This window comes from Electrophorus electricus, chromosome 10, assembly GCF_041902795.1.
Source record: "Electrophorus electricus isolate QZ-2024a chromosome 10, ASM4190279v1, whole genome shotgun sequence".
In the NCBI taxonomy this organism is placed as follows: domain Eukaryota; kingdom Metazoa; phylum Chordata; class Actinopteri; order Gymnotiformes; family Gymnotidae; genus Electrophorus; species Electrophorus electricus.
In genome coordinates, this window is record NC_137506.1 from 26,182,512 (window position 1) to 26,210,503 (window position 27,992).

General features: G+C 39.6%; 2 protein-coding genes across 13 annotated transcripts in view; one reads left to right on the forward strand and one right to left on the reverse strand.

Moving 5' to 3' along the window:
* Positions 1 to 1,361: 1,361 nt before the first annotated feature.
* The window catches only part of fancm (FA complementation group M), a 30,204-nt gene continuing 3,573 nt past the window's right edge, over positions 1,362 to 27,992 (reverse strand). For 2 of the 10 annotated variants that reach the window (XM_081721288.1, XM_035532734.2), the window contains exons 5-23: positions 16,709 to 16,840; positions 16,388 to 16,520; positions 16,196 to 16,288; positions 16,000 to 16,092; positions 15,573 to 15,775; positions 14,820 to 15,026; positions 14,311 to 14,551; positions 13,273 to 13,436; positions 12,766 to 12,924; positions 7,423 to 9,139; positions 6,898 to 6,983; positions 6,613 to 6,684; positions 6,407 to 6,517; positions 6,103 to 6,259; positions 5,665 to 5,771; positions 3,974 to 4,489; positions 3,380 to 3,722; positions 2,812 to 3,103; positions 1,362 to 1,764 (exon numbers count right to left, since the gene is read on the reverse strand). In XM_081721288.1, coding sequence (XP_081577414.1) covers positions 1,638 to 1,764; positions 2,812 to 3,103; positions 3,380 to 3,722; positions 3,974 to 4,489; positions 5,665 to 5,771; positions 6,103 to 6,259; positions 6,407 to 6,517; positions 6,613 to 6,684; positions 6,898 to 6,983; positions 7,423 to 9,139; positions 12,766 to 12,924; positions 13,273 to 13,436; positions 14,311 to 14,551; positions 14,820 to 15,026; positions 15,573 to 15,775; positions 16,000 to 16,092; positions 16,196 to 16,288; positions 16,388 to 16,520; positions 16,709 to 16,840 — 4,953 coding nt within the window. In that variant the 3' untranslated portion in view covers positions 1,362 to 1,637. Of the gene's footprint in view, positions 1,765 to 2,811; positions 3,104 to 3,334; positions 3,723 to 3,973; positions 4,490 to 5,664; positions 5,772 to 6,102; positions 6,260 to 6,406; positions 6,518 to 6,612; positions 6,685 to 6,897; positions 6,984 to 7,422; positions 9,950 to 12,693; positions 12,925 to 13,272; positions 13,437 to 14,310; positions 14,552 to 14,819; positions 15,027 to 15,572; positions 15,776 to 15,999; positions 16,093 to 16,195; positions 16,289 to 16,387; positions 16,521 to 16,708; positions 16,841 to 27,992 lie in introns of those variants that run through there. The other 8 variants (XM_035532736.2, XM_081721289.1, XM_081721290.1 and 5 more) reach the window with 8 other exon arrangements.
* On the forward strand, positions 19,755 to 24,310 carry soul3 (heme-binding protein soul3). 3 transcript variants are annotated; one of them, XM_035532738.2, is made up of 5 exons: positions 19,755 to 20,365; positions 22,388 to 22,504; positions 23,374 to 23,550; positions 23,662 to 23,845; positions 23,943 to 24,310. In XM_035532738.2, exons 1-5 carry the CDS (start codon positions 20,119 to 20,121, stop codon positions 24,112 to 24,114), a joined length of 897 nt encoding a protein of 298 aa, XP_035388631.1. In that variant the 5' UTR covers positions 19,755 to 20,118; the 3' UTR covers positions 24,115 to 24,310. The 3 variants fall into 3 exon arrangements, with proteins under 3 accessions (XP_035388631.1, XP_026852543.1, XP_081577420.1); XM_026996742.3 differs by having other exon boundaries at positions 19,777 to 20,365; positions 22,388 to 22,482; positions 23,409 to 23,550; XM_081721294.1 differs by lacking the exon at positions 23,374 to 23,550 and having other exon boundaries at positions 19,777 to 20,365; positions 22,388 to 22,482; positions 23,619 to 23,845.

Here is a 27,992-nt window from a genome sequence, read left to right on the forward strand (position 1 = left end):
TAACATCTTTACTATCTAAACATTGTAGAACCTCTAAAACATTTTATTCTTTGTCCCATCTCCAGTTTCATAAGCTGCTGACTGGTAGCTGGGCAAGTCACCTCTAGTCTACACATGACTGGAGAGTTAGTCACATTAGACTAAGAACCGTAAAGTAATAGTACACTTATTTTGTTAATGTACCTAAAGGGTTCTTAAAACAGATGTTTAAATATTTACCTAGAAATATAAATTTAACTCCTGCACATTTTCTTTATTATAGAAATACTGCTCTTGTATTTAAAAAAAAATGAGAAAAATACAAATCAGTTAAACGCAAAGTTAAACCAAGGAATTAAGAGCCTTGGGTTGTGCCAAAAAGCTGTAACTCCCTTCCCATAAAAAGCACTGTACATTTATGGGAATGGGGCCTAGCTAAGGGAATGTTTGTTGGGAAAGGGCCTTTAATTACATATTAGTCACCTTAACGAAACCTACCCATCAGTTGATACAATGTTGACACTATATGATCCATGTAACAAGGGAGCTTTGGTTTCATTAATGCATATGTACTGGAAATGTCCCGGGCTAATTATATCCTAGAAATACTTTCAGAAGCGACTGGCATTTTCATATCTTGTACAGTTATTACCGCTATAGTTAGACTCATACTTATCAGCGTTTACTTATCTTGAACTTTATATGCATTTGTTTGGCTAGACTGAGAGCAGCCACATTGGCTTTACAATGGCAGCTGCCACACTCCCAAATATCAATTGCAGCTACCACACCCCATAATCTCATTTCTACATTAGTTAGTTAATTCTCAACAGCACAGAGTGCAAACCAGGAAAAAACATTGAGTTGATCCATCATCGAGCGACTGTGTAAGGCAAAAACACCAAACAATGCATTTTACACACACACACACACACACCCCTGAACTGAGGCCATTTGATCATTTGTTGGTTTCCATGCTTATCACTAAGCTTAGCCCAGTTATTTTAAAGAACCTCAAAGTGAAGGTTTTTTATCCTCACGTTTTCAGCATTTTGCAAATTATACCAAAATGTAGATGTTAATCTGTTCAAACAGACAGGTTTTACTCCAGAACTATTAAGAAATGACTACTGTGCACACGTGTTTGAGCATGACACTGGATTGTATGACATGGGAAGAAAGGACACTAGATCTAGTAAATGCTTTCCAATGAGGCAAGTTTGTGTATGTGGTGTCCTCTAGTGGTTCAAAATGGAAAGTGTCATTCCATATCATGTTCATTCCCACTGGGTTGCTTTGAACAATTTATGTTAACACTATGGGAAATATGTGCTGTAGTGTAGGAAGCATAGTCAATAGAGAAAACATGAAAAGAAAGAAAACATGTTTGTTTTTTTAATTGTTATTCTGTCTTACCTAGTTATATTCATATAAAATATTCAATTTTTAACTTACAGTTAACAAAAATATCAAAAATGTTAATTATTTGGCACACAGCCATGCAGCATATTCTTAGACAGAAACACAAAAAGATTCAAGTAGCTTACATTGATGAGGAGGGCACACTGTGTGCAACAATGGTTCCAAACCTATAAAGTGCACTGAGAAAATAATGTGTACAATACATTCATGATGTAATTACATGGAGGGTCAGATGCTCAGAGATTGTTCTTCGAGGTAGTGTTTTTTAATAGCGTGGTGTCACACGGGTAGTGTAGACAGCGGTAAATCTCCTCAGCTCTAGAGCGGCTCACTTGGATACCTGCCTGAAGTGCCTCCAGTGAACTGAAAAAGAAGACAAAACCAGATTTTTAATGTTTACACTCCGAATACTTCGAGTAAGGATATTTTTCATTACATTTGCTAATTTGAGGTGATAATCATGCCATTTGAAACATACTGACATCTTAAAATCAATAATGAACTAAAACAATTCAAGGCGGGGGCAGTAGTGCAAGTAGTGTTCTTCACTCAAATAGTGGTGACTTAGGAGGAAGTTACAACAGTAAGAGAAGTACATGTTTAAGTACATTTAAAAAACAAACAAAAAAAACCAAAAAAACATTTAGATAGATCATAGATAGATGTGTTGAGCAATTATGTCTTCCAGAGTGACAGTAAGGCTAAGAAAAAAAAGAACAATCCAAAGATCTTTGACAAGCCAAACAATCCAAAATCATTTGTGGAAAAACAGCACCATGACTTTTCCAAGCAATTGTACAAGCTGGAGTTAGATGAGAAATGCTGGGAATGAGGTTTTGGTCAAGTTACCTTGTAGACAAATGAAAAACAAAAATACTAAAGCACCTAAATGAGCAAGATAAATACTGGCTCATTTGTCCTCATATACTTGACTATAACTAAGGTCTGGGTACAAAAAGACAATTTACTTAATAAATTAGATACCAAGTAATATGCCAAAATAAAATATGACATCTGTACTTTGACTGACATTTTCACTCCTTGAAAAGAGAGTCACAAGGATATCATATGACAGAACAAGCAATGGAATGCGAGGAAATCCATTTGTTTAATCCCTCATTCATGCTTTTTCTGTGTCACATCCTAAATGCTGTTTGTTCATAGTCACATTTTTAGTCCCTATACTGCAGTTTGAATCGAAGGCATGCTGTCAGAAATTGGCCCAGTACATTGTATAGGAGTTTCTGTTCAGTGGAATTCACAAAGAAAGTTTGCCCAAAGCAAAGTTTTTCCTGTCAGACTAAAAACACACCACCTTAAAATGCACCACCCTGACAGCATGACAAAAGCTCAAAATCACATTGCTGATGTAATGGTGAGGTCTTAGTGCTGTATAATATATCTTAATACCTGTTGACCAGCTGGGCCACTGAGCTGAAGTTGTGACACATGTAGAGGGCATTTACATAGGTAACACATGGAATCGTAAGGTAAAACCGCAGAGCCTGCTGATGAGGACCTTTGACCTCTGTGGGCACACCAATTGCCTGCCCTTTTCTCTGTTCCACCTGGGCCAGTTCGGCCAATAGGGCAGCTGTGTTGTCCGGATCACTGCTGACCAGCAGCCGAATCCCGGCCCTGACCAGCGCTGCTACAGTGCTGTCATAGTAACGGCTACGCTGGAAGCACCTCAGTGGCTCCCCTGGCAATGAACAGAAAACATGATAAACACCTGAATGAAGAGTGCAAATGACAAATACATGGTAAAAAAAATCATGGCAAGTTTTATCAGGTAATACATCGAGACTTAGAGAACTCTGAGAGAAAAAAAACAACAACAATATTCTTAACAATTAGGTGTTTTGCCATGTAAACTATGAGGTTTTTGCAATGCAAACAAAAAATAAAATGGTATTACAATGCCATACTGAACTGTAACAGCACTGTGCCAGCTTGTGCAGCTAGTGGTCCAGCTCACCAGGTCTCGTGCGATCTTGCTCCATAACCAGGCACACGCGGTCAAACAGGCCCTGCAGGCTTTGCAGCCTGTCCTGCAAGCGCCTGCGACTCTGGGCGCTGGCCACCTCGGCCTGGCTCTGCCACGCCACTGCCATGCGGCGGCTCACCACGAAATCGCAGGAGGCCAGCGAGCACACCTGCACTGCTAACCCATGCTTCAGGCGCAAGGAGGACACCACTTCTGCACCACCACTGAGGCAACGGCTGTCCACGAGGACACTTGCGCGGGCCAGGGGCTGTTCAGTTGCCAGAGAGCAGCCTGCACCGTCACCTGCAGCCTTAGAGAGAGCAGCGCTGACTGCCTGAAGCCGGGAAATCAGACACAAGGGGGTGTTTGAATGCAAGATGAGCTCATAATGTTTAGAAGCCTAACATTACTTGGTTTGCACTCAAGATGTTATGGACACTGGTTTGGAGGTTTGGTAATTTCTATGAAGCCTTACTCAGATCTTAAAACTATCAAAGATCCTACAATTGTTTTTGTTTTTTTTCAGCTCCATGCTGCTTCCATCAAGATTTTGCACACAACCACCATACCCTACTGTAAACGTACATGCGTTTCAGCTAAACAGGAGGCCAGGGGCAGTTGAAAGTCCAGCTCTTCAGACAGCCGCACCTGCTTTTTCATCCTATGCCGTGTCCATTCCTCCTGCTGCCACCTAGCCTGCTCTGCACCGCCTTCTGTACATACTTGCAGCGGTTCACAGTCAGGCACAGGGTGATGGCGTAGAGCCTGGGAAACTCTCACAGTTAGCTGCTCTGAGACAGGCCCTCCCTCAGCATGGAGCTTCTTTCTCCTCTCCTCTCCTGCCTCCTCTTCTTCGCTGGAGTCCTGCACTCGGACGATGCGGGACCGCTTGGGTCTCCCACCTCTCGTCTCATCCGTGGTCTTGCTCTGTCGGAGACGAGCCCTTTTCCGTGTGGAGTACTGTTTCCTCCCATCTACATAGGAGTCTTCAGGAAAAATCTCTGCTCCAAACTCCTCTTCAGCAGCACTAAGATCTTCCTCATCCTCACTGCCCTCGACCACAAAGCTGTCCTCTGCATATGTCTCATCCTGCTCAGGGACCTGTGTGTACAGGAATGGGTGTTTGCCATGTGTTTAAATCCATTTGGGACCTTATTAAGCCAAAATAAGTATTCACAAAACAGCTCAACGTGTTATCGGATTTGGTTGTTTGTTAAAAGTGAAATATTTTTAAATGAGAAGAAACAAATATCCACTTGAAGTTCATTTCAAAATTATACTTCATGAAATTCTATGTACTGCTTCTAAAGCATTTGATTTCAGCCAATCAATTTGGACTTCACTGTCCTATTTCTTATGGCCACCAAAGACTGGAACAAAATCTCTCATATGCCTCAAAGGGTTAATTGGAAGATTTAACATCCACATATAAACCTACATTGGCTATATGTAATGCATATTCAGAGCAATGTCAGACTTTGAGAATGGTTTAGACCATAATGGGGCTCCTTAATGTGTCCAAATATCACAGTTGTAATGATCAGTGGACAATAATCTGCATATATAATTAATATCTACACACCCACAATTTTGTTTTTGCCTACTGTCTTTATATTATTTTTTTCATCTGCTCTTATAACTGCACTGGAGAATAACCTGACAGTGTTTCAATATACTGTACAGCTCTGTATTGGTACAATGACAAAGTTGAATTTAATTGGATAAAACCTCTTGCCTAAGATTCTCCCCTTGAGCTACCATGTGGAAAATGGTTTTGTTTGATGATTTGTATATGTTTTTGCATTTTTAAATTAAAATGTGCTATGCAACATCTACCTACACCAAACAAATGAGATGCACTCCTCAGGCCTCCCATTCTGTCAGTTATAACTATGCAGGATAAATAAACATCCACATTTATGTACACACTGCTATGAGATAGTCAGTGGGAGTTAATGTTGTGTGTATCTCTGAAAAAAAGCATTAGAAAAATCTGAATACATTTTTGAAGTTTAATATTATACTATTGCTTTGTCTGGCATGGTTAAACTATGTGCAGGAGGACAGGAATCATGCCAAACTCACATGTAAGACAGGCCAGCCCTGAATTCTACTATTCATGGGTTCCACTTCTGTTGAAGCCGAAACCAGTAAAAATGTGACAGAGATGCCATGCTACCAGGCAAGCAATTGATACTGGAAATACATTTTTTAATTCCTTTTATTCATTTTTTCTTTCAAAGTTTATTTTATATATATCCCAAGCAGCCCCTCACCTGTGAGAAGATGTCTACATTGTGAATAGGCTTATACACCATTCTAAATTTGTTAGAGATGGCAGGGCTCTTCACAGACTTCAGATAAAATCCCTGCATTTCAGAATCTGAAAGGGAAAAAGTCTTTACTCAAAAGGCAATTTTCCACATAGTAAACTCTCATTGAACAAAAGAGTTCCAATGTGTTAAGTGTCAGTTTAACCCAGAAGGCTTTATATTGTCAGTAAACAGCCCCATCTATAGATTGTATTAAATGGTTTATCAAATGTGATCTTCGTACACCAGGAGCCCAGTTATTATTTTGGAGACAACTTGAAAACAGAGCCAAAATGACAAAAGTGATCTAACCTTCCTAAATAATATTTTCTGGCTGCACTTCCATGTATCTGCACTGAAGCTGAGCCTCTGTTGCTACTACAAGACCTTCTGCATCCTTACCATTGAGGCCTTGAGATAAGTGAGTGGTGTCCACTACAAAGCCTTCCAACGACTGGTCCAGTTCTTCATCACATTCATCTGATGAAACAGAGTCCCCTTCTTCAGAGAGCACTGCTTCCTCATCCAGGAAGTGCCTCCCCTCTCTGCGCCCCACCTTCTGGAAGAGGCAAGACAAGTTCAAGCAGGTCACTGCAACAGTAACATTTTTTCCTATTTGACATTCAAAATGTTTGACATGTTTGAAGTATTTACAGTCAAAATACAATTCTAAAATGCACCATGTTGACATGCTATGTGTCTTTACCTTGGATTTGTTCAGACGATTTGAGCGTTTACAAGGCCGAGGCACATTTGGTTGACAAAAGGAGACTTTCTGAAAGTCATCGTCTGATGCTGCTCCCCCATCACTTTCTGACTAGAAAATAAAGTCAACATCAGTGGAAAGTGTTAATAGAATGCAGTAATCACAAGCAGGCTCAGGTGCTTTTTCACAGAAATTCAAATACATACCATATTTAATCGAGCGACCCGCCTTCTAGGCACTTGGACAGGAGAGTCCACATCACTGAAGATTTTTGATTGCTAAAATAAATGCAATATCCATAATAACGCAATTATTCAGCTGGTCATAAACCATGACCATAAACTGTAATTCAAAGGAATATTCCAGTGATTTTCAAGGAAATCATCAACTCATAGCACATTTATAAGGGAATTGTTGTTGAGCAAGTCACACACAACCTCACACATAACCTCGTTTCTAAACCATTCGAACTGTTTTTTGGCAAGCCTCACCTCTGGAGAGGCCAGAGGATTGACCTTTTCTGGATGTCCTCGTCTCTTCATCACTATTTCCTCCTCACTGTCACTTTTCCGTGGCTCTGGGGAAGTAGAGTATGGAGAACAACGGAAAGATGAACACGTTCCACAATAAAAACACTACTAGTTTCTGCATGCCACCAAAAGACCTTTCAGCTATTAATCAGTCCATATGACTTGTAAAGAGGTTAAGTGGCTGTATTATTTGGCTTTGTTGTTGGCTCAGTTTCTTTTGTCAGATATTGTGTCAGGGGACAAATGCCAAATTTTCAGAATGTTCACATAGTGTAAATATATTCTTTATAGTCTTTATGAAGGTTATTAGTCAAAAGACAAAGCTACTGCCTCAAAAACAAGTTTTAAATATTTTCATGAATGGCCTAAAACTGACTTTTTACACAGTACTGCACATGAAAGTAGTTCTTACGGACAGTACATATTTTACCAAAAGATATGCATTTAGCTTTATGTTGTAAATTTGAAACAGGAAACAGGACCCACCTGAAACAGAGTCTCGATGAGTAGTCTTCTCTGTCTGAAGCAGAGACCTCCGAAATGATCTGTTGACTATTCCATGTGTCTCTGCTCGAAAACTCCAGCCTTCAGAGGGGATATCTATAGTTGTGCATATTGGAGAGGCAAGTGTAGAGCTTGGTGCGAGAGCATTTGGCCTTGTTACCATATTCCTTCCCTCAGTGACTATAGGTGATAGGTTGGTCTTGTTCATGAGGGATGGTAGTGTTATTGTATCCATTGAGCACACCCTAGGAGTTGAAACCTGTCCAAGAGTGCTGTTGCTGGTAGATTCACTGGGTTTCGCCACAATTGGTGAAGTGAATGTCTTCTCTCTCTTAGCCAGCGCCCCCGTGGATGGCCCAGGGGCACATTCTGCATTGTCCTCCTCATCAGACTCAAATGAAAACCCAAGGTCAAAGTTCACAGAGAAAATGTCCTGAGAATAATTGAAAGCCTCAGAACTGTGCTCAGATACCTTTTTCTGTGCTAATATTAGAGGGCAAGGAGTCCTGTCACTCTTGAGAGACCCTGGAGCATTAAAACTATTTGAAGCTATATGTGCTATATCAGGTTTGATCTGCTCTTCCTGCTCAATATCCTGTCTGCTTATATGCATTACATTGGCTTTGTTTGGAGTTGCAATATCTGGTAAGGATATCTGAAGGAAAGCCTCATCATCCCCAAACAAGTCAACACTCTCATTTAAGCTAGTGAGCTCCAGGTGCTTTTTAGGCAGCAATGGTAGAGCAGGCTTCTTATCTGCCTCCATATTATCCAGATCATCACCAAAAACCTCTTCCCAGCTAGGGCTATTGGCTATAATGGCTGGAGCAGAAGAAAGTATGTTACCAGGCAACAGTGCAGGTTGAAGAATTCCTGGAGTGTCAAGTGATTCAGAAAGGTCTCCTGCCACATTACCATCCATAGAGTCATCATTCACAGGATTCTCATCTCCTTCAAGGCAGAAATTGACATCAAATTGATCAATCCCTTCTTTTGGAGCGCTGCAGAAATCTGTTGAGTCATTAGGTTCATTGCTGTTTAATGAGTCATTTATGTCAAAGCACTTTGGTGGAGATCTGGACAGGAAGGACTTGACACGGGACAGAATAATTTTTAAGATTGTATTGGATTGTTTGAGAGGGTATAGTTTAGGGCATTTTATGACATCCCATTTAGGAAGATAAAACATTTCCTCAGCAGCAGAGCAGTCTGGCTGTAGACTACAAGGATCAGGATTTATTTCAAAAAATGGATCTTGTGCATCTCCAAGACAAGTATGTAGCTGTTCTTCTTGTATTGTTGGTTTAACCTCTGAAAACTCACTTATATCAGTTAACATGGCCTTATCAACATTCATATCGGTCTCAGGGCTGTGAAAGTTGCACTGAAATACACTGAAATCTTCTTGGCCTTTACTGACACAACGATCAGTCTCAGAGGAAAGGATGTCTTTAATTAAAGTACAAGATGAAGTCTCAGCAGTGTTTCTTGAATGTTCCTCTTGACATGCTGCATCGATCACATTTAGCATCGTTGTTGAGATTGGGAGGGTGATATCTCGACCAGCAAATGTGGTTTTAGATCTTTTCTGTTGAGCTTTTCCACTTGTTGGTTTTGCCATTCTGCCATCCTCCTTGCAACCAACAACATCCTCCTTATGCAGATATGCCTCAAGCTCTGACTCATATCTGCAGGTACCCTGCAGGATGAGAAAACACAGATTAAAGCACAAATTCAATAAGGTAACATAAAAGATGTCTTGTTTTGATTTGTACACATTTGATATACATTTTTGATATTACATTTAAGAAGAAGCAATTATGATGCATCACAATTTCAAGTTGAGTCTTTAGTATACATTCATTAGAACTATAATATGGCCACCCCCTTCACCCGCACTATTTAATAACAATACAACATATGTTAAAACGGTCATATTATATGGCACCTATTCCTCATGGAATAAATAGCTTCATGGCTGACAATTGAGTAACTTGAGACACTAAATCAAATGTAATTAATGCATTTATCTGTTGGTTAAAGCAAATTATGCATCATTGTTCTAAAAGCTGTTACTGAAATGCTCATTTTGGTACACATAACAAATGATAGCAAAACAAGGATTCAATAAAACATGCCATGTTTTGAGAAGGAATTAGGTCACCCCCAGATCATGAATACTGGCCTTTTGTGGTAATATTATCCTCCTTCTGCTTAGAAAAACAAACAGAGCCATGGGGGGGATAACACAGAAATCCAGTAGAAGAGGACTTCATCCCATTCCATAAGGCCACTGCAGCCCCAGATGAGACGTATATGTTTTAGAAAAGGGCACAAGGCTAATCGGGGTGGTCTTGGTTTCACCAACTTTGCCCCTCCTCACTTCATTTCTCCAAAAGTCATTCATGCACAACTAGGTCACTTGGGACTGGCCTACTTACAGAACCCACACTTACATAATTGTTCTGAGAAGCATTATATAAGCCTGGGAAGAGTCTGTCTGACCTTTCTGTTGTTGGTGATGGTGGTGGTGGGACAATCAGAGGAGAAACAGAAAATAGAGAATGAAGGATGTACAGGGGAAAAAAGATTACATACAAAACATAAGGATCTGACCCTGTCCCACTTTCCCAAGGGTTTCTTTTAGTTTTGTCTAGCCACCTAGTCGCACCCAATGTTCCCTTTTCACATAATCCTCAAAATGGCAAGAAGAGATGAGATTTAAGCCTTTGGAAGCAACAGGGATATATCTATCCAGCTACCCCATCTACTCTAGTTAACGCAGATATAGCTCACCCACCCTATATCCACCAGAGTAGCCAAGACTCCCACATCTATACTGAAGTAGCTACTTGGATTAAACATAATGTAATAAAGCATGGACTGTTTATTAGCTGGGCCACCCAAAGAGGAAGGGTTCTCTCTTGACTCTTGGTCCTGCCAAGGTTTCTTCCTTAATTCCAACCAGAGGGGTTATCCACACCATTGTTGTTTCTGGCTTGTTCATTAGAGAACTGGATCCATATATTTGTAAAGCTGCTTTGTGACAACTTCTGTTATAAAATGTACTATATAAATCATTTTGTCTTGACTTGAGAGAGAATGAGAGTTAACTATAGACACTTTGTTTAATCTAATAGGGCACCTCTAGGTGAATGAGCCTAGGTCACAACATTAGCATAAATGCAGAGAAAATGAGTGCTGCAGTTAAAAGGAAAAGAAATGTTTTGATAGGAGCAGGGTTTACAAATGTATGCAGAAAGAAACTATGTGAAAAAAGAGTAAAGGTTACAGATACTAAAAAAAAAAAGAAAGAAAGATGCAAGCTGATGTCTCAAATCTCTTAAATAGTGAAGTGACCTCATGTCCTTAGATGGTTGGGCAAATAGTAACAATTATTTTAATTGTTTTAATTATTTTAACTCAGTTTAGTTTACTTGGATAGCATGTATATTAGTTTGGTTGTAATTCTCAAAACAATTCCATTTGAGTTTATAGGATTACAGACAAAGTTCCCCTGTAATAGAATTAAAGTTAAATACATTAAAATCACATTTAAATGTATAAAAATGAAAGAAAGAAAATAAACCTCATTAATAGCTTTGGTTTCTACTTCTGTGTTCAAGGCACACTCTTAGCACAGCACTTTAGACAAAGACTAAACTTTTTCATGACTTATGTTTATCAGTGCTCTTGACCAAGATCTAAAAAAAGAGAAATCCATGAATCCAAGCTTTTTTTATAGTCACAAGATTAATCTGTATTTATAGAGATCCTCTGCAAACTTGGTGATCAGTCAGAAACTGAAAACCTATAAGAGAGTATTGCTTTGAATTACAGTTAAACGATGACAATGGGACACCCTTGTGCTCATCACTGCTGCATAAAAGGTATTAGATGGACAATGTGGTTGGGTGAGAAGATGAATCAACTCCTCCTCCTACTTATTCATCTATTTTGTGCTTAGTGTAATAGTGCAAGACCCCTCATGACATTTAATGATTTTGGGCTACCAAAATAAAAAAAGCAAGATTATGTGAGCTATTTTTTCTTATTCTCTTCCTTCTCAAAACCATTAAACAAAGAACAGATGATGGCTAATATCTGATGGAGAACATGGCGAAATTACCTAATGGGATAATCTCAGTGTTTTGAAAACACTTTGCTTGCTGGCCCTCTAATGTGCTTCTCATTAAGAACTAAAGAAACATATATGATATGCTTAGCATGTGTATGCATATCTGTGTTTTAAAAGACAATATGCAGTTGTTTTATGCATGACTGATAGGGATAATAGAAAGACGGAAAGCTTTTTTATTTTAAAGAAAGCATCTAAACAGCTGAATGTTTGAGTTCTAGACTTTCTATTGTCCCAGTCATTTGATTTGTATATGTAACAAACAGTTACATTCAAGAAAGAATGAAAGAAAGGACATTTACCTTTTAGTGACAAACTGTGTATAATTACTTTAGACTTTCAGGCAAATGGACCAAACCATGGTCTGTATGTGTGTGTGCTTCCTTGTTTCTTTGACCATTAAGAGATGGACATCCATTTCTGCCTTACAAGTCACTTTGGTACAGCAAACTTAATTAAGACAAACTCTTTCAAGAAAAGCCCACTGGGACACTGTGCTGTCTCAGTGGATGGCTGCTCCTCAAGCCCCTGCTCCATTCTGGTAATTACCTGCTCTTGTGAGGGCCGAAGACCAAGAGCATAAAGCCATGCAGTGGTCGCCAATTTCTTTGTTATTTCTTCATAGAAATCTTTTGTGTGAAATGCACTGCATTATTGAGCAATCTACAGCTGAATCTATTTAGCAATCTGCAACTGGATCCTGAACAGTTTTAGATAAAACAAGCCCCTGGGGCCATGTTTAAGATCTGGCTTCCTGTGGGGCCATTGCCTAGGGGCACAGATGGTCCTGTTTTTGTCAAGACCTGAAGGATTAGAGCGCTTCTCTCCATAAGTACTTAAGATACAACATGTGCTATCCCATCAAGGCTATCTCTAGGGATGAACAGCTGATGCAGGGGTTGGCTTCACGTATTCCAGGGAAGACATGTGTTGGGATATAGCATCTTAGAGTTGATGGTTTTTTTTTGTTGGTTTGTTTTTTTTTAATTATTGTTATTAACAACTCATCAAATAATCCAGGATGTTCCATTATACTTTACAAAATAACCTGAATATTAATCTTTTTTCAGGTCAGATCAGGACTTTTTCATTTAATTTTTTTTCTTTTTGGTTACTTGGATTGGTATGTCTGCGGTCCACCCTGTCCATCTCTTCTCAGTTTGTTGGCCTTATACGCTCTGTCTCACCTCTTCTTCCTGTTTCATCCTGTCTATGAGCTCCATGATTGCAGTGAAATGAAGGCAGCGGACAGAGTGCTCAACTCTGTGTGTGGGAAGAGGCTGATTCTGCCAGTGCCTCCATTCCCAGAGGGACAGTGGCCTCACTAAGCTCTGCGCACAGGCATCCTAGAAAAACAATACCAGACACATACACACGCACGCACGCACACATGCATGAAGGACACTTCACGGACCACCAAAACCAAATAACTTTTATTAATATGCTGCTGAGCATTTTTGGCACTATGAAGGGAATTAACGACTAAAGAGCTATGCATGACAAGCCTGCGTGAGGCATGTACAGGTGTGCTAATCTACTGCCTATTCTACAAACAGTACAATGACTTATAGAAGCAAGATTCAAAGACGCTTTTCATTGCTACACATTTCAAGGTGCATCCAATGCATGTTTGGAAACCATCTTGCAGTTTTGCTCAAAACACGTAGCTCTTGTGGTAAACAATGTGAGTTTACCTGTGGTTGGGAGTCTGTGCCTAGCGACAGGAATGATGTCTGTCTGAACGTAGGCTGGGGCTCACATTCACGCAGCTTCATACTGGAGGCCCACACAGCCTGTTCAGCAGGACTGAGAAAGCCATCCCCCTTCAAACACTCCTGTGATCCACCCGCTGCAGAGACTGCAACCAACAGCAAGTAGACATTATATCCTTACATTCACACAATGCAGCATTTGTCTGATTTGACAAAGTGAGTGGGTTTGCTCAGGAAAATAAACAAATGAATGAAAACTTAGGTCAGTATATACATGGCACAGAAAATAAATCTGCTTCTACAAACAAAATTTCTTTTTAAAATCTCACGCCTTCAAATTCCCTTGACGTCACACTAACATTATCATTAACTGGACATGGAATTCAACTGAGTGCATCTCTGCATGACTGAAATAAGCATGTGTGTACTCTTGACAAGGACAAGGCATGACATCACAATCACCCCTTTGCTTTGCAGTTGGATCCCCAAGTCCTTGTGGGTGGTACAAACTGCTGAAAACTGAAATATACATTGCGCACTACTATACATGGTATATAACTACACATGCTATACTACAATGCGTTTTTTTTTTAACTAGATCAAGTGTATGAAGCAAATGCAAATGGGACCCATTACTAAGGAAAACTACAGTGTTAGTATTTAGTAGCTTAAAATGATTTTCAGGTATTTCTTTTATAAAAGCTTTGTTTTAGAGTTCAGGCAGCACAAAAAAAATTTACCTCCAATAGAATTCCACAGTATATAATTTTTGCATAATTCTACAACTAAGCATTTGAAAATTCACCAGAAGCCATTTAAAACTACTTTAAATGTTTGTTGAGGTTTATTTACAGAATAGTCCTTGTAGTGAATTGCAAAATTTTAGTAAATGAAATTAAAAAATACATCACCAAATAATGAAAAACGCATAACAGATAATCAAGAAAAACCAACCTCTCAGGGAGGATAAGAACATACATGCATTATTATGTCGCCAGAGACATGTGAGCTGTGTCTTACCTTGGCCGTGGGGGAGGAGCAAGGGCACTCGTCCTGTGGGGAGCAACCTGCGACCCTTGACGGAGTGCCTGCTGCTGTCTTTGGGCTCAAAGTGGCCGCAGGTGATGTGCATCTTGTGCACAGCGGGGGTCACTCCGACAGGCAGCATGCGGGGGCTGTGGGGGAACAGGTGGAAGCTGTGCTTGTTCCCCATGATGCATTTATTGACACTGCGCCTGTTACTCTGGCTCTGGTTATATGTCTGCGGGAGCAGAGGTGGTCATCATGAATAAAATGTCAGATACCAGAATTGCCTCAAGAGAAAAAAGAGTCAGAGCTGTTCTAACACACAAAAAAATAATAAAATAAAAAACTACCAACAAAAAAAATCAAAACTAACTCTACAAACAGAAATTGGGCTCTATATGAAAGTCCTGCTTTTCCTGAGATCCCATAAAACCATGAGAAGCAAAAGAGCATAAAGCGATGCAGATGGGTGAGTGGTGGGAGAAAGCCCAGGCTTGGCTCACCCGTTCTTCTCTTCCTTCAGCCAGTATGATCACAATTCGACCCTGCCGGCGGCGGCCCGTGCGCCCCATGCGCTGCACCAGGCGGATGGGACTCTTCTGAGCATCAAAGCAGACAATGAGGTCTACCTCGCCGATGTCCAGACCTTCCTCGCCCACACAAGTGGAGACGAGTGTGTTAAACCCTCCATCCCGGAACTTCCGCACCACCTGTGGGGACACACGCATATGCAAGTGTTCATGAACAAAACCCAAATGAGGACCTACATTCTTAAACTCGGTTTTTGACCTGTAAATTAGTTGAAATGTATTCACAGTAATGTAAATGTATTCATAGAACCTTTTAAATTAGTTAAAATCAACAGCATTTTTACAGACAGCTTGTCCTTACATCAAAAACAGAAGCCACTGCTTCTGAAATGATATCTTATATGACTTGAAATAACTGCCCACTGGTATTGCCAAGATGGCTGCTGAGTGAACAGCTTTGCCTATAAGGACTTAGAGGGAGCACACACAAACAAACAGTACATAAACACAGAGGAGCACATGTCCAAGCATATGGGTGAGCTGCCTGTGTTGGATAACAAAAGATAAAGAGCTTGGTCATTCATTTTTTATAAATGAATTTTTCCTGCTTTAATGCACAGCAATTTAGCAGGATTTGGCGGTACTTGTATTACATTGCAAAAGAATCTTGAAATACAATGAATATGAATGCAGTGACATGGTGGTAGTGACGGCTTGTGTTTCTACCTCAAGCTGCTCCTTCTGAGTGAAGCCCCGGAGGCCTTTGCCACCTGAAGCCTGCCCCATGAACGTCATCACTTTGATGAGGGGTTGGTGACGGTTCAGCATCTCCGCAATCTCCTGAACACTCTCCCGGAACGAAGAGAAGATCATCACACGAGTGCTTACTCCCCCTGATGCATCCCCTGAGGATGAGTCCTGACCACAATCTAAACCAATCAAAGTGCAGTTTAAGTGGAGTACTGGAGAGGATTCCCACAAGGACATCATCCTCATTAGCAATTTCATTTCAAGCTACTGATTATAAATTGCTGTAGGTCAAGACATGCATGTACTATGTTTATCCTTTAAAGTTGTGGGTGCCAGAGGAGATATGACATTGAATGAATTGTCCTAGTAAGTCTTGAAACGGAAAGGATAACAAAACACACACCTGAGTTCTTAGACCAGGTCCTGAAGTGATGAAGTACTACTTCATCCAACTTCTGAAGTTTGGGGTGGCTGTAAAAGAATCGTTCCTCAGGCCCTGAAAATAGAACTGACACAATCAGCTCTTTGTGGTGCTAACAACTGAGAAAAAAAGCAAAGTCATTAGAAGAGCTAATGAGTTGATGAATAAAATAAACAACCTCCAGCAGATGTGTGAAACATTGCTTCCATCTCCCTGTAAAGGTCCATGAAAACAGGGCTTCGCTGAAGCTCATGTCTGGCCCGAGAGTACTCTGAGAATACATATAGGAATGTCAGTCCCAACTTTATAGTGTCTTTGAATGTTCACAACTAAAAAGGAATCAAAACTATGGGCCATCACCCAATTCTACCTTTGGTGCCCAACATGATGTTTTGTGTGAAGAGAAAGAGAGATCTAAGACCCATCTGCTGTAGTAGTTCAAAGCCATGGTACAAGCTAATACACAGAGCAAAATCCCCCTCCAGCACTCCATGCTGGGTCCTCTGTCACCAAAGAAACAAAATAACTTTCAATTTTACATGCAAACGCATACTGCAACAGAGTAGTCATATTACATGGAGCCATGTAGTTAAACCTCATTTTCAGCATTTCAACATTAAACAGGTAAATATGTTCAATTTGTTTTTACGGCTTCTAAAAAGCGAACTCTGCTGCCAGCAGTGTGCCATACCATGATGTGAGGTGGCGGGTTGCGTCTGAACTGCTCTCGAGCCATAATAAGTTGGTACTTGGTGATAGTGGCAAGGTCACGATGATAAAGGACCCTCATCTGGGTCAGACGGGATGTGAATTTCTCCAGAACCTTTGGAGCAAAAAAGGGGAAAAAAGAGCTGTAGAAACGGTCAGAAGATTTCCTAGAACTATAACATGATTTGAAATGGACAACATGTCTTGTTTGTTTAGCATGCCCCAGATACAGACAGACAGAAAAGACAGAGCACAGAGAGAACATGTCCTTCACTTTCATCTTTCATGTGCATCTTTTTATCCTCAAAGGAGGTCATTTTGGATCCAGAGCTAAGAGACTGGACAGTATGATTTGATCAATGGCCATTGTGATCTGTGCCTCTTAAAATGCCAGACAAAATGGTGAAAGGAGTCATTAAAATAATGGGTGCTATTTTATTGGCTTTAAAGCAAAAAGAAAATTAACTTAATACAGTCAATTTAGCAATACCAAAAAATATACCACCAATATTTGATTGATATTTGAACAAAATGTCAGTGATGATATATTTGGAGATCACTGTCAAATTTCCAAATGATTCAGAACATTTACAAAGTAGTAAGCCATGTTTTAGACTATAGATAACTTAAGGATCAAAACAGGTCTCTACACCACAAAAGAAGTCAATCCAGGCTAATTTTCAATTATCTAATTGCTGGCTGCTATTTTCTGTCATCTTCTGCAAGATCTACATGAACACATTTATTCAAGAAGTAATTGCTTAGAGTGACTGCAGGAACACAATTTAATAATAGGTCTTGATACTGTCAACAAGTTTATTTGCAGTATCTTAAGACCATGACTCTGACTTGATGCAAGAGTTCAAAGATCTCTGAGCTATTACGGTTCAAACAATGCATGGATCAAGTGCCACAAATTTGTTAAATGAAACACACAAGGTGAATGGGTTTGATATTATGACCAATTCTTGGGCACAAATCCACCCCCTAAAACTCATCCAATGTTATCAAGCACAGGGACCAGAAAAAAGGGTGGGTCAGCTGGACCAAAACAGGTGGTTATTATAAGAACACATTCAATATTCCCCTCGAGAGTTTGTGCCCAGTGTCAGTGAGATCACGGAGCAGCTTTGGTTTTGTCCAGCATGACTCCCCACTTTTTTGTTGGATTACAACGATGTCCAGTCTGCATATCCTAATTCAAATCATCACAATGAGCATTTAAGACACTTGTGCAAGAGCTCACCATGTTATTGATTCATACCGAGACTAAGCATTATCCTGAATTGGTTCATGGAAAGTCTACTTAAATTAATTTTAGAAAAAGATAAAAAATGTAAGCATCTTCCTATAAGCTTGTATGATGGTAGCTAGGTAACACAGGCCACAAGATATTTTATGTGCAATATCAGTTGAAGACTGTAGCAATTAGCAACACATTTACTTTCAAAAGGATGCATTTTTTATTTTCCATAAAAGTTGTTTTGCAAGTGTATTAAAGACCAAAACCACCTATAAACCTCCACTTCATGCTCAGGAAAACAGCAATTTACATAAACTGTCAGTATTTACACCAAACCAACAAAAGTAAAAGACCATTAGACACTTGTCACACACAAGTGAACCAGAGCATGTACACCTACATCCGCAGGAATTAGATACACACAAGGCTCATAGATGCATGGCACCCAGATTCTCACACTCGCACACATGGATCGCGCAAACCGTCTATTAACTTCTGCAGGCCCATCAGTGGCTCGCATGTAATGATGCAGGATGCTTCTACCAGACTAATAGCCCAAACCAGTTTCACCATGCTCTGTTTGCCACTTATGAAGATATGCATTCTAAATTAATTACTATTAGACAAACAGACTGGTATGAGATAGACATAATCATATTATTGTAGTTCTGTCATGGTTGGCCCCTTCCTAGCATCACACCTCTCCATGTTAACCCCGTCTTGAGTCTTTGTTTTGCTTTGCTTCCTTGTTGTTTGCCACTCGTTATTCCCTTTCTATATATTGACAATATGCATACTACTGATCTTAATCCGATTAGAGTGAGAGCAAGAGAAAGAGTGTGTGTGCGCGCATGCGTGGAGTAGCTTGTTAGGTCACATGGAGAAGCTTCTTACATAACAACCCCCCTCCCACCAGTAGCACATGTTGGACGAGGATCACAGCATGACGGCAGGGAGCTCAGTCTACACAAAACCTATTGACACCCATTCACCTACTCCTGTCCTTCAGTCCAGCCCTCTCTTCTCTGCCCTTGAATTCATTCTGTCCTTGTTCCACAACACCAGCGTCACTGATCATACTCTCCCTTGAACTCACAATGAGTATTTACATCAGTATGAGAATGAGAAATTCTAATTATCCCTGTGACTTGCATGTCTGGGAAGCTCCCAAGGCACATCCAATGCAATGGAAATCTGCAGGAAAAGCCAGTTTGCAGCAGGATTTGTAGAGAGAAATTCACAAAGACAAACAAATGTATAAAGCAAAAAATGTAGCAATAAACCCAGTTGAATAAGAGTAGCAGTTTTGTCTGTTACCTTGAATTTAAGAATTCTGTAAACAAGGGGCAATATTGTATGTCCCTAATTCATTATAAGATTATATTTGCCCATAGCAGACTCTTTACTATAGTGCAATAATTACACCAAGCAGAAGTCTGTACTATTCTGTATAAAAAGGCTCACACCAAGTATTTCTGACATTTCTAATACAATGCCCCGCAGCGTCTGAGCGACTCGCATGAATAGCTGGTTATCAATCTAAAGCGGAATTCTTCCTAACTAAAATCGGTTAAATCCCATGTTGTGAACCAGCTTCACATTTTACTCAGTTATTAAAACAAGCTTTGTAATACTGGTATTCAAACGTTTACACTTGGTTTTATCTTCTCGAACAATCCCGATTCTCCTTGTACCTTTACAATCCATCTTAAAACACTAAGATTAAAATGTCCACGCACAGCGCGTTGGTGCTCAGAGCGGTACCTTTCCCCTTAAATGCCATGGGTGGAACTTGTGCTGTCATGTGGTAGTGCAGGTGCCCTTATAAATGTCAGCATCAAGCCAAGTACAGCTACGCAGCAAATCTGGGTTCGGGAGATTAGAATCTAGATATAAAGTGAACCCGTTGTGAGAACACTTCAAGTTCGTTTTTTTCTAGCTCTCTGTTGAAAAGGTTTTTTTAGTGTTAATAGGACAAAACTTTGTGCCAATCAGTAGACTTGTAGAATAAACCGTAAAGCTACCGTTTTAATTTGGCTTATGAAACTACAAACTACCGCATCGAGTGGAACTCCTTCCTTTAGTAACCAGTCGTTTGGTGCAGCATACAATTTTAAACGCACTCTAACGTTTTATATCGCTTAATTAATATGGACCGCGGGGGTTGTAGTTTAAGTGGCGGGGGTGGGGGTGAACGTCAGGCTAGTGAGAGACAGGAGACAGGATCCCAGTCTGGGATGATCACCCTCGAAGAACTAGAGTCTCTCTCAGAAGACCAGATCTTAGACTCGGGCAATGGTAGTTTAGAGGAGGGAGAGATAGTGGAAGGAGAACAAGACAGATTGCTTCACTACTGGCAGGACATCGCCAGAGGACATCGAGTGGAGGTGCCAAGAGGTAAAAAGAAAATACAAATATACTTTTTTTTTTTCTTTGTAGTTGGTTATTTGGTTTTCTTAGCCTGATTTTTAAAAAGCATCACCTAGCATATATATATTTTCCCATGCTGGTTTCCCAGTAACATGCTGGATGTTGAGAAACACTAGCTTGGAAAACATATAACGAAAGTCGGCAAAGTGACAGACTGCCGTTGACTTAGCAACATCTACTTTGTCGAGCTACTTAGTTTAGCTCGATATCGGAGAAATATATTTCCAGCTGCCTATGAAAAAGTTTGATATGGCCACACGGAGAAGCTAAGCCTGTTTGAATAACTGACAGCTCGAAAATTCATTAGAAAAAGCGCTGTTCAAAAAAAAACTATCCATCGAGCGTCAACAATACAGCAACTCAGATGACGCAAACGTAATCTAATATCATTCACAGTGTTGCATCAACAAAGTAAATGCACTTGATATTAATTTCGTATTCTTGTAAAAATACTTGTACACGCACTAACGAGATACACAGTTGTTGCTTGTCAAATGTGGAACAGCAAGTCAAAAAGAATGCGTGTCTGCCCAAGTTACTATTATCATATACATCGTCGGAAGAGAGAAGAATATTTACATGATAATAGGGTCCAAGTAGGTCTGTGAACAAAAGGAATACTGAGGCAAAACCTCTGACAAATACTACCTGAACTTGGGAGTGGTATACCTTTAAAATCGAGTCATGTGACAGGACTGGTTAAACCAGATGGGCGTCTCTTCAGGCTCCTCCAGGCCTATGATCTGCAAACAGATTCGCACCACCCTTCATCCTGGGCTCAAGTGTGAAGATAGGTTGGGGTGACCTCCTTTTAATGCTACGGAATGCAGCCAGGGGTGCAGTGTAACACAAGAGTGATACACACCAGGCCTGCCTGCACCACCGATGTTCCAACTTTACCAAAGATCAGGGCCACTTACAACCAGACAAGAGTTGCATATGTCTACACCTGCATCTGATCTAATACAATATTGGTCACATATTTTAAAAGGAGAGAGCAAATAGTTTTACAGGTTCATGGTGTGCTTACAAATTTCTAAACCTTCATCCTGGGCTCAACCACACTGGATGTTTGTTGTATAATGTACATCACATCGTAGGGTGTATTTTGGCAAATTACTAGATCCTACCTTTGAATCAAGCTCTTCCTTATAAAGCAAACAGTAGTGCAAGACAGTAAGTTCCATACAGTGCCCAAAGAGATAGAGCTTTTGCAGACATCTGTATCAAAAATGTTCCTATGGTTAACACAAGAAACACCAATCATTAAGCACTTATTATTCACAGATAGCCATTTTCCAGCTCCAAAAGTAAAATTATGGCTATTGGAAGCATTTAACCAGCAAGGCAACACCTTATACCAATGCACAGGTTTAAGCAGTGTCTAAGGGATTAGCAGGCCACCTTGCTCCAACCAAATGACCATATGCGCTCTAAATCCTGTCCTGAAATACTCTGGGGAACAGTGCACAACAATAAATTGCTTTTGTTTGGAAATCAGTCAAAAATAAGTTTGTTCCAGATCCATGAGTACTAGCAAAGATCCATTGGTAATATGAATACAAGTTTTCCTTCCTCCGTTAACTGTACTTGCCATAACAATAAATAAATCAACTCGTGATGTGACTGCCTCCATCACAGACAAGATTAGTTTTCCATATAGCTACTTTGAAATAACTCTCTCTCTAAAATGTGAGGTTCCTCTATTCTGTTTTCATCAAATAACCAAGATGGAGTGCAACAGAGTCAAGTTTAAGTATTTAATACAATACAGCTCTGAAACAAACTGCCATTTCAGTTAAGACATTAACTCTTGCCAACGCTACTTTTCAACAAGACGTTTTACAGTGTTCTAACAGCAGCCAAATTCACCATGTGTATGTATGATCTGACATGCTGCAAACACCTGCTGAAATACATTGAAAATGGCACACATGTACATAACCACGTTTGTGGTTCAGAGACCTCTTTCTCATTTTGCCTTCACAGACATGGCAGAACCTATTCAACAGCTAACGACCAATAATAATGGCACACACAACCGGGAGACTGTTCCATTTACGCTCATTTCCCGTAAAGAAAAGGTACGCATCCATCAATGCAAATGTAAGTGGTTGATGGGAATTTTTTTGCAGTCTACTGTTAATTAAAAATAGACATTTCTCCTTTAGCCAAATTATTGTTCTGAGAGGATTGGATGTTTATTTTATTATTGATGAAATGTCTAAATCAGTAACCATTTCAAAATCTGGCAATTCTATCATAAGAACCAAGCAGGATGAGAAAATGCTTTCAGACACGTCAGCTTATAACAGAGTTATAGTGTTTCAATAGCAGGATTTATTCTGTTTAAAAGAAATGCCCACTTTCTACCCCCCAAAAATCAAGACCATTTCAAGAATAAACATTCAATTCTATTTATTTGGTGGCAGTCAAAAACACCATTATGAAAAGCAATCCTGTTCGAGGTAAAAATCTGTAATTGGAATGCATACTTATAATCGTTTGAGTTTGTTGTATGGTGTGATATACACTATTCTCCCATCATGCGGTGTAAATCATAAAGAGAGGAGTTACCCAGTTAGAGTTATCAACATGACAACTTACAACAGTACCCTATTAAGTTTTTGAGAAGTCAGTAAGTATTTGTTCAACATAAATAGGTTAATTCAACCAGCTACTAAATAACTTAATCTGGCATACATCTCAAATAAAAAGAAACATCTTAGTTTTGTCTATAAAAAGTAATTAATCTTATGTCATTATGTACAGACCATCACACAACAGAATGTTAATATAAAGCACATTTCTCACCAACACTGAGGAATTAGTTAGTTAAACACAAGTGAATGCTCACAAAGATGGAAACCATGCACCATTTATATTCATTTAAGACATTAAATGGTAGATTTATAATTACACTTTACAAAAGACATTTACATGTTTCTCTAATATTTCTAATTGCAATATTTGAGCAATGACAGGTCTGGGGGGGGCGGTTGGCTTGCAGTGTGGGGACGTGCTTTATGAGAAGCGCAACTACAAGAAGGCATACTGGGCCTGCATCACTGTGAAGGAGGAGACTTATGAACAAAGCATCTGCTATGGGTTCATGAGGATCATGAGATACATCTGCCAGCAGAATTCACTAGGTGAACCACATCCATAGCACAGAACAGATTTCTGATGACACCCCTCATTTGTCTTCAACATATTCCAGTCCTCTGAAGCAATGGGTTCTGGTTTGGTGTCATGTGTTGAAGGTAGTTACCTGGGGATGACTTTACCCATCGTGACAGTGCTCCGCACAAATGAAATGCATACAACACTGTCTGGAGCGGTCACGGTAGCTTACTACCTGCCCTCACAACACCAAGCGCAACCACCACAGCCCTATGACACAGGGGTAGTCATCGAGCAGTGGCCAGCTACTATTGTCTACACCAGGTAAGCCTCATAGTACATTATAATCTGGCCACCACTACCATATGCTAGTACAAGCTTACCACTTTGAGCTCAGCAAAATGATATTTTCTAATCCCAGAGCCTTCACTGGTGCCACAAACGAGACGATCATCTTAAATGAGATCAACATACTGGCAGAGTTGCTGGATTCTCCAGAGCTCTATGTCACTGACTCCTTCATTGTGGCTAGCTACACAAACCCTGCAGCTGCCAATCGAGAGAATGAGATGTGGTTCTTCAAGAGGCCTTGAGGTTGTCCTACAGAAACACACCAGTCCCTGAACCTTCAGTGCCCTTCTTCAGCACCCAGCACTCTGCTATTCTCATGACCTCAACGTCAGTAGGCACTTTATTATTTTCATTATGTAAAATGACAGGGTGAGTAAAACCCAGAAAAAGGAAATCTCTTACTTTCCTGATGAAAACCAGTCAATCAGTATAAAAGATCCAATTCTTAAGATAATTTTAATTCACAGGGCTCTTAAAATAACCACCCAAGACCACAGAAAGGGCCTGTATACTTTATGAATGCTTACATTTTTCCATGTAGAAATCTAGAGGGAATGTACATTTAATAGTGAAGCTACAAGGACAGGGCAAACAATTTCTCTTTCTTTCTCTCTCTCTCTCTCTCTTTCACACATTTCACACACACTCTCACTCATGTGCATATATTCATATGCACACACACCCCCACACACAACCCTGCACAGAAAAACAGACGGATTTCTTCAGTTCGGTAGGAAAAAAACAGGAAATGCATCACTGTGAACCAAATGCTGTCTGACAATCAAACATGCTACTTGTGCATCTTTCCCTATGGAGTGTTCTTCAAAGTCTTACTCACTGAACACTAACATGCCTCTCATTTCTTTTTTGCATTGCTTTGAGTCAGTGTTAGTAAGAGTGCATTTACTTCAAGCCATTAAAGACCATTTCTGTCACAGAGAAAACCAGTGTAATAGAGAACACATTACACTGTACCACACCAAAAGACAAGATACAGCTGTAGTTTGATTTGTGGTTGTTTCAGAAATAGTTTTCATTTTAACTCTAAGTATTTTTTAAATCAAGGATAAATAGGTTATAAGAAGTCAATAAGTTATACAACATGCATATTTGGGCTTGCCAAACCATCAAAAGACTCCCAGAATCAATGTAGAACACTTTTAAATGTTAATAGAAAGCCTGAATTGGAATACATATACACTAACAAACATTCAATTTTACACCTGGAGTTGAGAACCAACAGTCACAAAACTAATGCTAAACATGAAATTAAACATTATTTTTGATTGAAAGAAAGCTATCTTTTTAAATGTTTACCAATTGCTTTTATTGTTTTGGATTATTTCTGAATTCTTAACATATATACACAATTGGAATTCTACAAAGGATGTCAAATATCCTCTGCCAAACCGTTAGAGCTTCACATAGGGCCCAGCCCACTCACTTCATACAAGAAACCACAACATCACAAGCTCTTCACAGTGGTCATCAGGTAGGCACCTCCCTTCATCTGTGTTTCATGAAGTTAAGCCCATGACACCTCCAGAAGGCTGAATAGTGAGGTCTGGTGAGCCAGCCACACTCCCCTCCAAACTCTTAACAAAAGTTGCCCCAGTTTAAACCTAAACCCAAACTGGACTCCGTGGTCACTAAGGCTGTACCGATCCCCACTGGCACCGTTAATGCATGGGCAGTGCTACCAGTTCCATCTGGATATACCGCATAACACAATGACAAAAATAGTAAGAATTATATGAAGAAAAATATAGTCTGCCAAGCAGCAACACAAGTGAAATGTTATCACTTATACTGTGTATGACTTATATGAGTATGAGTATGAGTTATACTGTGTATGAGTATGAGTTATACTGTGTATGAGTATGAGTTATACTGTGTATGACTATGTATGTGACAAATAAACCAAACTTGAACTTTTGCACCATGGCTACATGGTAAAGTTCTGCTCATTAGGGATCATCCATTTTTAATTAGTTTTTTGTCTGCTTTGTTTGTGTTTATCTTTTTCAGTGTTTTGTAGAAGTGTAATGTAAAGTAATGTAAAGTATAAAAGTGCAAAGACAAGACATAAGCTACTGTGAATTACTTCAGTGCTTTCCTAATTTTTATTCCTTTTAAAAATAAATAAAACTGCACTGATTTTGCACCTTGTGTGTTTTTGGGTTTGGGTGTGCATGGAACACATTATTTATCAAGAAAATGTACTTCTTCATAACTAGATATACACTGGTTTGCTATCAGTGTATATCTAGTTATGAAGAAATAAAACACTGGACTGACTAATGTGTAGAAAATTTGTTCCTTAAGCCATTGGACATTTTCTATTCCTGAACTTTTAAATAGGACCACAGCATCTACAGACACCACCACAAACAGGCAATGACAAGTAGAAAAATAGAAACAGAGCTACTCAATTAAAGAGGCAGAGGCTTGGAGTCCCTGGGACTCCTAAAGAGGGGTTAATCCTTAGAGGATCTCTGTAGAGGGGGTTATTCCTGAAAGTATCCTGAATAAGTTCCCTCTCATTCAAGGACCATGGCCTACCCCTTGGTGGGTATGTGGGCATATTTAAGGGAGTACACATTTACAGACACTTACATGTTTTGATATTCAGTTCTGTGGGTCCTTAAGAGTAAAGGCCTGTGTTAAACCATCACCAGTTCACAGGTGTAGAAGTTTCAGAGAGACACAGGCTGCAGCCCCAAAATCTATTTTTGTCTGGTAATAACTAAAGAAAACTAATGCTAGCATGTATATCTAATACATTATCCAATAGCTGTATACCTGTCTCTGAAAAACATCAGTAATAAAGACTCACAGGGATGGCCTAGGGATTTTTATATTAATCTCCACCTGGTGAGGTGGTAACCAAAAACTATAGGCTTAGCTGGTGCATTAACATTTTTTAAACCCTACACTATGCATGTACTCAAGTGCTACTGGCTACAGTCTAAGCACCACGTGACCAGCATGGATGCTGTTGTGTTGCTCAAGACAACTTGTTAGAACCATTAAGTCAACAACCAACATGCCTGGTAAAACAGTTTCCTAATTTTAAAATAGTTTCTTGATTTGACAAGTTGCATCAGGTTGATGTTCAGGGTAGACAGATACTAAAGAAAATTAGGCTTGGCCTGATTTTTCTCTTTTTGCAGCATGGGTTCCTGTTTTCTGCCTGAATGGGACGTGAACGCATCATGGCAGTGTCTGCAGCTCTGCAGGGTGGTAAGTGACGGTGAGGAAGCAAGCCTGCCCCTATTGAGCACAAGAGCACCTGCAACAGACTGCTTCCATTGCTGACTCCATTAGGAGACCGCAGTAAAGCGGTGGGCACGCTGACCCCTTTACAGAGACTACGGTCATCTTATGTGAACCTCTCTACAGCTCATCACAAGACGGCAGCAGAACTAGGACATGAATTTTAAAAAATAATAATTAAAAAAATAAATAAAAATATTGTACAAGCTTATGTACATTTCAGTGTAAGATCCAGAGCTGAGATTTCTAGATTTGGCTAAGTTTATAGTACAAACCTATTATTAATTATTATTATTATTATTAGTAGTAGTATTATTATTATTATTATCATTAATGTTATTTATACTGCAGACAGCTATCCAAAAGAAGGAGAGTGACATACTATGGCCAACCACAAAGCTTCACAGCGCCAATCATCCTTACAACCTTAAACAAGACAAATTACACCTTCTTTATATGCGCCATTCTGAAGGCTGAGCCTTAAAACATGAAATGTCAGATAAACTAACTTAAAATTATTATTTTATTGTAGACTTCACTAGATAAAAACCATATGTAAACATGCTATATTAGTTCTATTTACACAATGCGTTTTAAAATTATGGAGTCATGGTGAGTCTCATCATAGTCCACTGAATTCAACATAGCAAGAAATACCATGTGCCTCCAAATTGTTGAAACAGTCTAAATTGTTGCATTATACATCGCTACTCATGGACAATATTAAGGTTAACAAAAAGAGGACAACTGTAGCCTACTGAAAGACATTTTGGTATACACACACACACACACACACACACACACACACACACACAAACACACGTCTGTATCCATTTTAAAATCT

Coding starts and splice junctions, on each gene's coding strand:
- soul3 (XM_035532738.2), top strand. CDS start 20,119: ATGGACCGCGGGGGTTGTAGTTTAAGTGGCGGGGGTGGGGGTGAACGT. Junction 22,505..23,373: donor ACGCATCCATCAATGCAAAT/GTAAGTGGTTGA, acceptor GCAATATTTGAG/CAATGACAGGTCTGGGGGGG. Junction 23,846..23,942: donor GCTACTATTGTCTACACCAG/GTAAGCCTCATA, acceptor TTCTAATCCCAG/AGCCTTCACTGGTGCCACAA.